The following is a 9,785-nucleotide window of genomic DNA, read 5'->3' on the forward strand; positions in this document are numbered from 1 at the left end:
TTTCTCCTTTTGTCGTTTTTCTTTTTCTCTCTTTCTCTATCTCCCTTTATCTCTCTTTCACTTTCTCCCTTCACAGCTCATCCGACTGTGGTTTTTGGGAGCGTTCCCTCTTGCTAGAGACTAAGAGAAAGCATGAGGCGGGTATGGAGGCAGGGGTATCCCAGCATTCACAGCAGCCACGAAAGCCCTCTATTAAAACTGTTGAGCCTCTAATTTTAATAGAGGCCTTTCACTTCCAATATGAATGCTCGGATAGTTCCACCTCCTTATCAACACAGTCCACACACATAGGGAACCACAGTCAGCAGTGAAGCGCATGGGAGATCACTGAACCCACCCGTAGAGATTCCCACCAAATATGGAAGAGTTGGTTATCTAGAAAGAAAGAACATGCATTTCTATAGCGCCTTTCACGACCTCAGGATGGCCCAAAGAGCTTCACAGCCAATGAAGTACTTTTGAAGTGGAGTCACTGTCGTAATGTAGGAAACGCGGCAGCCAATTTGCGCACAACAAGCTCCCACAAACAGCAATGTGATAATGACCAAATCATCTGTTTTTTTAAGTGATGAGGGTTAAATATTGGCTGGGATATCAGGAAAACTCCCCTGCTCTTCTTCGAATAGTGGCCATGGGATCTTTTACGTCCACCCGAGAGAGTAGACGGGGCCTTGGTTTAACGTCACATGCGAAAGACGGCACCTCCGACAGTGCAGCACTCCCTCAGTATTGGCACTGGGAGTGTCAGCCTAGATTACGTGCTCAAGTCTCGGGAGGCATCTCAACTCAGTTCTGAGTGGGCACAGTTTAAAAAAAGAACTGCATCTAATTCAACACTAATTGGCACTAAACTTGGCAGTGTCACTCAGAGAGGCCCTAGGGTGGGTGGTATAGGGAAACTGAAAGCTGTGATATTGGCGTTGGGCTCCTTCTTAGGCAGTCCCTCGGAACCGAGGATGACTTGCTTCCACACTAAAAATGAGTTCTCAGGTGACCGATGAGTCCAATGCGGGACCTACAGTCTCTGTCATAGGTGGGGCAGACGGTGGTTGAAGGGGCGGGTGGGTGGGGTGCTTGGGTTGACATTCGCTCCTTGTGCTGCCTGCGCTTGGCTTCCGCTTGCTCCCGGCGAAGAGACTCAAGGTGTTCGCCGCCTTCCCGGATGCTTCTCCTCCACTTTGTGCGGTCTTGGGCCAGGGATTCCCAGGTGTCGGTGGGGATGTTACACTTTTTCAAGGAGGCTTTGAGGGTGTCTTTGAAGCGTTTCCTCTGCCCACCTGGGGCTCTCTTGCCATGCCGGAGCTCCGAGTAGAGCGCTTGCTTTGGGAGTCTCGTATCGAGCATGCGGACGATGTGGCCCATCCATCGGAGCTGATCGAACGTGGTCAAAGCTTCGATGCTGGGGATGTTGGCCTGAGCGAGAACACTGACGTTGGTGCGCCTATCCTGCTAATGAATTTGCAGGATCTTGCAGAGGCAGTGTTGGTGGTACCTCTCCAGTGCTTTGAGGTGCCTGCTGTACATGGTCCATGTCTCTGAGGCATACAGCAGGGCGGGTGACGTAAGAAAACTACTAGGCACTTGGTCTAAGCGTTAAGCAAAGCTTTAATCAACTGTTTTACAACATGGAGGTCTAGTTGTGTCCTTCACTAGTTCCTGTTAAGAATGTCCTGCGCAAGCTGGGCCCGTGCCCGAGTATTTATACTCTCCCTGGACAGCGCCACCCGTAGGCCACTCAGTATTATTTCATAAGTCTTTCTTTCATGAATGACTGATTCATGTCAGCGGGTATCACTACTGCTCTGTAGACCATGTTAGGGTAGGAAGCTAAAAATGACCAAGCTCGGAGTAAGCAGAGACGCTCTGGGTGGAACCTTTCCACGTGAAGGGGTAATAAAAATGACAGAATAAGTTAGCAAGGATCCCCATTGAGGCAGACGGTATAAGTGGGTTCAAGAAACAATTGGAGGCGTTTCTGAAGAGAGATTGGATTGAGGGAGGAGCCGAGAAGGTGGGTTGAGCTATGGAAAGGGCCTGATGCCTTTTTCTCCTGCAGCTGAAAAATCTTCTGTTTAAAATCCCAGTGTCCATGGATTTAACAAAACTTAATGTTGTAACTCATTTCACCATCGCTGCAGTGCTTTATGACAATATATTCTTTGAATACATGGACCTTGAGAGTAAAGAGGAATATTTTGAAAGGGTTAAAAGCAAATCCTCTCAGTGTTTAAAATGCAGAGCAAACAAATTACTTTAGACAAAGGAAAGAGAAAGGGGGTTATGTGCAAAATCACTAAGAGCTGAGGAGAAGCCAAGTGACGATAAAATGTCTGCCCAGCTCAAGGACTTTATACAATGGAGCCTTACAAGAATAAGATAAGGCATAGCCACCAAGCTACACACAGCTAATGCTGAACTGTGAGAAAGATTTAATAAAATCAGCTAAACTTAAAGTAGTAACATAAAGAAACAAAATGGCTTGCGTAGATTATTAAAGAAGCCTCAGCCTAGCAACTATGGTCTGGCAGCCTGTAGAACCAGACATCATAATCCAGGTGGCAGAGATAAGAAACAGAACAGAAAGAATGGGCTCAGTTACAAACGAGTTGTTGATACTGTAACCTATGACCTGCAGCCCAGTATTGCAGACCAAGAAGGGTCACGAGGGCCTAACCGCCAGAATCATTGCAGGGAGGATTAATTAGCTATTGTATTGAAGGGGTTAAATTGAACCCTCTCAGAATTCGGACAGCCGAGGTGACCACTAATTAAGTGATGCCAGCAAAATTAAAGTCAGAACAAAGGAGTGAGGTCATGTGAAAGTGACTAAAAGAAACCAGGTTGAGATAAGAAATATACTTATGTAAAAAGGCAAAACTAAACAAAGAACAATGTGAGAAGCTTCGAAAAACCAAGATAAGACGCAGTTGTGGGACCAGACAGAATATGTGCGTTTTCCGTAAGCAATAAGGAATATGCTGCTTTAGCTAAAAATTGTAGACACAGCAGAATATAGGGGTCATGGGAATTTGACCTGTAACCAAAGGCATAGTAAGATGTAACTAACCTTTATTAATACTGAAAAGAATCTATATGTGATCAGGTGATTATTGTAATACAATGTGATCAGGTGATTATTGTAATACAATGTGATTGGATGAAAATAGAATAAAAAGCTGTACCAACCAAGAGAGAACGAGACGCTTCTCCCAGAGCTCTGATAATAAACTGCATCTTTTTACTTTTACACGGTTTAGATGTGAATTTATTTTCACCACAACAATTTGATTTCCGATGAAAGTACGTTTCAACCAAGCCTTAATCTGACCTCTTAATTCAACTCCCTGTGATTTGAAAAAAATGTATTCCCAGTAATCCTGTCCCTTCTAATAACACTGCCAGATCCATTAAGGCTGATATTACTATAATGTTATCACTTATCAATACTCGGAGACCTCATTAAGACCTGTTTCAGTAACCCTGCAAGCTTTTAGGGATTTGTGTACAGGCTCACATGACTGGCTGCAGTTATAGAATAAAAAAAACAGAAAGCAATTCTTACGAAATGAAAAAAAAAAGATGCTGAGGAAACATGACACCTTATTGCATCAATGCGAAATTGGATCCGCCCCAGTTTCTAATTCTGGAGTCTCGGGGGAAGAGTCTGAAGAGCACTTAAGCTTTTGCGGAGAGAATTTGCTTGCCCATCTCCCGGAAAGACGTCCCAACATCTTGCTGTGACCTTGACTGCGTAGAGATGCTGAGGCAGGTGCCAGGCGATGGATCTGTCCCCCGACAGTCACATCTGGGTTTGTGTTTGCTGTTCGCGAGCATTAAAGTAAAACCGTAATACAAACATCGTTCGTGGAGGCTATCGGGAGGGAGGCGGGTGGTTAACCTCCCTGACATTGTTTGTGCGTCTTTTTTCAGAGGCAGGCATAATCGAAGGACCTGCTGGGAGGTGAAACTGCGAGCTCACAGTTCCTTTTATTTGTGAGTCTTTGCGCTTGTCAAGGTGAAATGGAATACTTATAGGAACAGAAGGAGGCCATTCAGCCCCTCGAGCCTGTTCTGCCATTCAGTTAGATCATGGCTGATCTGTATCGTGACTCCATCTACCCGCCTTGGTTCTGCAACCCTTAATACCCTTACCTAACAAAAATCTAGCAATCTCAGTTTTGAGATTTGCAATTGACCCCCAGCCTCAACAGCTTTTTGGGGAGCGAGTTCCAGATTTCCACTACCCTTTTTGTGAAGAAGTGCTTCCTGACATCACCCCTGAACTGCCTGGCTCTAATTTTAAGGTTACGCCCCCTTGTTCTAGACCCCCCCCCACCAGAGGAAATAGTTTCTCTGTATCTACCCCATCAACTACTTTAATCATCTTAAACACCTCAATTAGATCACCCCTTAATCTTTTATACTCAAGGGAATACAAGCCTAGTCAATGCAACCTGTCCTCATAAGTTAACACTTTTAGCCCCGGTATCGTTCTGGTGAATCTGCACTGCAGCCCCTCCAAGGTCGATGTATCTCTCCTGAGAAACGGTGGCAAGATTCTTCAACAACACCTCCCAGTGCCGCGACCTCGACCACCCAGAAGGACAAGGGCAGCAGGCGCATGGGCGCACCACCACCTGCAAGTTCCCCTCCAAGTCATACACTATCCTGACTTGGAGATATATCGGCCGCTCCTTCATCGTCGCTGTGTCAAAATCCTGGAACTCCCTCCCTAACAGCACTGTGGGAGTACCTTCACCACACGGACTGCAGCGGTTCAAGAAGGCGGCTCACCACCACCTTCTCAAAGGGGCAATTAGGGATGGGCGATAAATGCCGACCTTGCCAGCAACGCCCACATCCTGTGAACGAATAAAAAAAAACTGAATGGGGTACTCCAGTACTCTCCAGCTCAGAAGTCCAGTGTCCGCAGCCAAGCACTCCCAGGTCAGGTACAGTGTGGGTGGTTGTTGAATAAAGACTCTGGGTTAGAAATTGGACCTCGCTGTGCTCGTTTTTTACCCCTGTTACAAGTCAGGCTCCCCTGAAGCCAGGCCTGCACTGCTCAGGCCCCTTCCCACTGTCCTCCCCTTCCCGCTGTCCTCCCCGCTCCTCCACCCCCAGGACTTACCTAGGGGCCGAATCCAATGAGGCAGGTGGGCCAGAAGTTGGACTCCTCAGTCAGACGAGCTGCCTGTAGACACACTGGCAGCTCACCCCGAGTATGTATATGAGGCCCGAGGTCCAGTTTCTCGTGATATTCGGGCCTCCGTCTTCGGGCACTTGGATCTCTTTGTCGGTTCATAACAGGCCTGAACTAATTTCTAGTCCTTTGGCTATCTTTAACCCTTCACTAAGACGTAACAGAAAATTTGTGAGTTTATTGGTGAGGTGTTGGCTATGTGATTCCCAAAGGCCCTTCTCGCAACCTGTTAGGTTCCGCAAGTTTTCAGATTCCTGCCCTGGGTTCACATTTATCATACATCAACTGAAAGGGTTTAACCTTAACAGCACATCTAATACGGATGTTGCCTTATTAACATGCATTAATGCAGAGCTCTCCTGAAGGCGACGGTCACTAGATGCCCCAGGTGACAGATTCTACGACTGGGAAATGTCGCAAAGGAAAAGTATGTCCATTCAGCATAAATTAATCATTTATTGTCAACTCACATCTGGATGGAATCAATAAAATCTTTTATGTATGGTCGAAAATCCTGCTGACTTAACACATATGCGAACATATACCTATCTCTCTCACTTCCTTCATCCATCCATCTACTGTATCTAGCTATCTATATATCTCTATCTATCTCTCTCTGTCTGTCTAGCTATCTACCTATCCTGCCTATACAGGAAACTCTCGATTTACCGGCACCCAAACAACCGGAAATCTTGGTCAACCGGCAAAATTCAGGAGTAGGTTCAGTTAAGTTTTTCTTCATATTCGTGGCCATTTCTTGATTCTTGGCTGTGTAATTGGGGGTTCCTGCACTTGTTGCTAAGCAACAGAGACACTTGGTCTGTGGCCAGGCTTCTTGCAGCTGTTGCTAAGCAACAGGGAAGCCTGGATTTGTTGCTGTGTACGGGGCTCTTGTACCTTTTAACTATAACTCTCTGTAATCCGAACTTTTTGATAAACCGGCACCACGCCGATCCCGTCGGTGCCGGATAATAAAGAGTTTCCTGTATTTCTATCTGCCACTATTTATTTATCTATATCTATCGATCTTACTACCCACCTCTATATATTTATATATGAATCTCCTATGTCAATCTATTTGGCTCTATGTATCTATTGATCCATCTAATCTACCTATCTCGCTATCTGCCTTCACCAATGTATTGATGGAATTTATCGATATCTCTATCCAGTTGTCTTACATTGAAAGATCCATATTCCTGTGTCCAGTTAAGATGGCCATGAATAAATGGAGGCTGTGTCTTTAGATATCTCCACAGGATGATCTCTTGATCTGCACTCCTGGCTGGCCTCCCACATTCCACCCTACGCAAACTTGAGGTGATCCAAGACTCGGCTGCCCGTGTCCTAACTCGCACCAAGTCCCGTTCACCCATCACCCCCTGTGCTCACTGACCTACATTGGCTCCCAGTTAAGCAGCGCCTCGATTTCAAAATTCTCATCCTTGCTTTCAAATGACCTCGCCCCTTCCTATCTCTGTAACCTCCTCCAGCCCCACAACCCCCCCGAGATATCTGCGCTCCTCTAATTCTGCCCTCTTGAGCATCCCCGATTATAATCGCTCAACCTTTGGTGGCCGTGCCTTCTGTTGGCTCGGCCCTAAGCTCTGGAATTCCCTGCCTAAACCTCTCCGCCTCTCTACCTTTCTTTCCTCCTTTAAGACGCTCCTTAAAACCTACCTCTTTGACCAAGCTTTTGGTCACCTGCCCTAATTTCTCCTTATGTGGTTCGGTGTCAAATTTTTTGTCTTAATATACTCCCGCGCAGCGCCATGGGACGTTTTATTACGTTAAAGGCGCTATATAAATACAAGTTAGAGTCATAGAGTTATACAGCACAGAAAGAGGCCCTTCGGCCCATCGCGTCCGCGCCGGCCATCAAGCCTGGTCTATTCTAATCCCATTTTCCAGCATTTGGTCCATAGCCTTGTATGCTATGCGTTTCAAGTGCTCATCCAAATGCTTCTTGAATGCTGTGAGGATTCCTGCCTCTACCGCCCTTTCAGGCAGTGAGTTCCAGATTCCAACCACCCCCTGGGTGAAAAAGTTTTTCCTCAAATCCCCCCTAAACCTCCTGCCCCTTACCTTGAAACTATGCCCCCTGGTTATTGACCCCTCTACTAAGGGGAAAGGTTCCTTTCTATCTGTCCTATCTATGCCCCTCATAATTTTGTACACCTCAATCAGGTTCCCCCTCAGCCTTCTCTGCTCCAAGGAAAACAACCCCAGCCTGTCCAGTCTTTCTTCATAGCTGAAGCGCTCCAGCCCAGGTAACATCCTGGTGAATCTCCTCTGCACCCTCTCCAAAGCAATCACATCCTTCCTATAGTGTGGCGACCAGAACTGCACACAGTACTCCAGCTGTGACCTTACCAGCGTTTTGTACAGCTCCATCATAACCTCCCTGCTCTTATATTCTATGCCTCAGCTAATGAAGGCAAGTATCCCATATGCCTTTTTAACCACCTTATCCACCTGTTCTGCTGCCTTCAGGGATCTATGTACATGCACACCAAGGTCCCTCTGATCCTCTGTCTTTCCTAGGGTCTTACCATTCATTGTGTATTCTCTTGCCTTGTTAGTCCGTCCAAAATGCATCACCTCACACTTTTCAGGGTTAAATTCCATTTGCCACTGTTCCGCCCATCTGACCAACCCATCTATATCGTCCTGTAGCCTGAGGCTCCCCGCCTCGCTATTTACCACCCCACCAATTTTCGTGTTGTAATGTCGGGGGTAAGGCTGGGATTTTCGGGGGGGCGGGGGGGGGGGTCACCAATTGACCGGGTGAGGCGGTTTTCTCCCCCACTGATAGATGGGGCATTTTTTTGCCAACTCACAGAATCACAGAATCACAGAAACCCCACAGTGCAGATAGAGGCCATTTCGGCCCATCGAGCCTGCACCGACACATATCCCACCCGATCCCCGTAACCCCTACACCAACACATATCCCACCCTATTCTGTAACCCCACGTATTTAATCCCCCTAACACTAAGGGTCAATTTATCATAGCCAATCAACCTAACCTGCTCAGGTGTCATTTTTCCAACTGTTTAATGTTGGCAGGAGACCCTGGTCACAGTGGGGCAGGTTGAGAGGAAATATCCACAAGGGAGCCAAATAATGAGCGGATTGCAATGACCAAGTCGAGCTGCTTGCCTGGGGCACTTTTGAATGCTCGAACCTATAGTGGATTTATGACTGAGGATTCAGAGTGAGAATTTTAACAGTTTTTTTTATTGCTAGCCCAAGAACACCAGCAGAAACGCAAAGCCATTTGGTCCACAGTGCCTTTGGGAGACCTGAGTTTGACTTCCACACCCCTCTGGTGCTGTAATGCTTAATTAACTTTGCTACACCATTCTGGTATGAATAGAAAGTGTAATTACTAGTGTGAAGAATCTATTTATACATGTCTGGTGAGAGTCACTGACATAGCTCCCCTGTGAATGGTGAAGTCATTCCCACAGTGAAGTATAAATAAGCATTTCACACTTTACCAATTAGATGCAGTCTAATAAAGAGAACAGTGAGATGGGAATATATTTTAGCTATCTGAGAATGAGCAGAAACTGCTTTGTCACTGTGTAAGCTGGTAAATGTTACAGAAAGGGTGAATCCAGAGCTTTAAAATCCAATCCAAATTGTGCCGAAAGCAAGGGGACGCAGATTCAAATTAATAAAAGGAGAAATTGAGGAAGTTCTGAGCACAGAGAGCATGATCAGTCCATGGAATGGGCTTTGAGCAGAGCAGTGAACACGCGAACATATGACGGACGGGAAAAGACCCTCTGGTCCATCCAGCCTATCCCGCACAATTTGTGATACCTTGTGTATATCGCAATAAATACACTCCCCACCTCACCCAAAACCATGTGATCTCCTGGGAGAGGCAAAAAAACCCAGCTAAAAGCCCAAGGCCAATTTAGGGAAGGCGGTGGGGGGGGGGGCGGGCGGCGGGGGCGGAAATCTGGGAAATTCCTCTCCGACCCCCTTACTAGTCCAAGAAATCACCCTGGCCCTGATCGTACAGCACCTACCTTTCGTACAAGTTGATCTCCGCCCCCAGCTAGAAACAGGCACAGCTCTCGCTTGAAGGAATTCAGCGAGTCGGCATCCACCGTACGAGCCAGCAGCCTGTTCCAGAGGACCATTATTATAGAAACATAGAAGATAGGAGCAGGAGTAGGCCATTCGGCCCCTCGAGTCTGCTCCACCATTTAATGAGATCATGGCTGATCATCCAAATTCAGTGCCCTGTCCCTGCTTTCTCCCCATATCCCTTGATCCCTTTAGCCTTAAGAAATATATCTAACTCCTTCTTGAATATATTTAATGAATTGGCCTCAACTGCCTTGTGTGGTAGAGAATTCCACAGGTTCACCACTCTCTGGGTGAAGACATTCATCCTCATCTCTGTCCTAAATGGCTTACCCCTTATCCTTAGACTGTGACCCCTGGTTCTGGACTCCCTGACCATCGGGAACATCCTTCCTGTCTAGTCCTGTTAGAGGTATATAAGTTTCAATGAGATCCCCTCTCATTCTTCTAAACTCTAGCGAATATAAGCCTAATTGA

General features: G+C 46.6%; 1 protein-coding gene across 1 annotated transcript in view; it reads right to left on the bottom strand.

Moving 5' to 3' along the window:
• The window catches only part of LOC147099534 (prolactin-like), a 28,276-nt gene extending 18,915 nt beyond the window's left edge, over positions 1 to 9,361 (bottom strand). Inside the window, exon 1 of the mRNA XM_085969204.1 lies at positions 9,248 to 9,361. Within this exon, the coding sequence (XP_085825330.1) occupies positions 9,248 to 9,361 (114 nt within the window). The remainder of the gene's footprint in view (positions 1 to 9,247) is intronic.
• Positions 9,362 to 9,785: the final 424 nt, after the last annotated feature.

The sequence above is a fragment of the Somniosus microcephalus genome, chromosome 28, assembly GCF_052327205.1.
Source record: "Somniosus microcephalus isolate GS21.2 chromosome 28, FLI_Smic_1.0, whole genome shotgun sequence".
Lineage (NCBI taxonomy): Eukaryota > Metazoa > Chordata > Chondrichthyes > Squaliformes > Somniosidae > Somniosus > Somniosus microcephalus.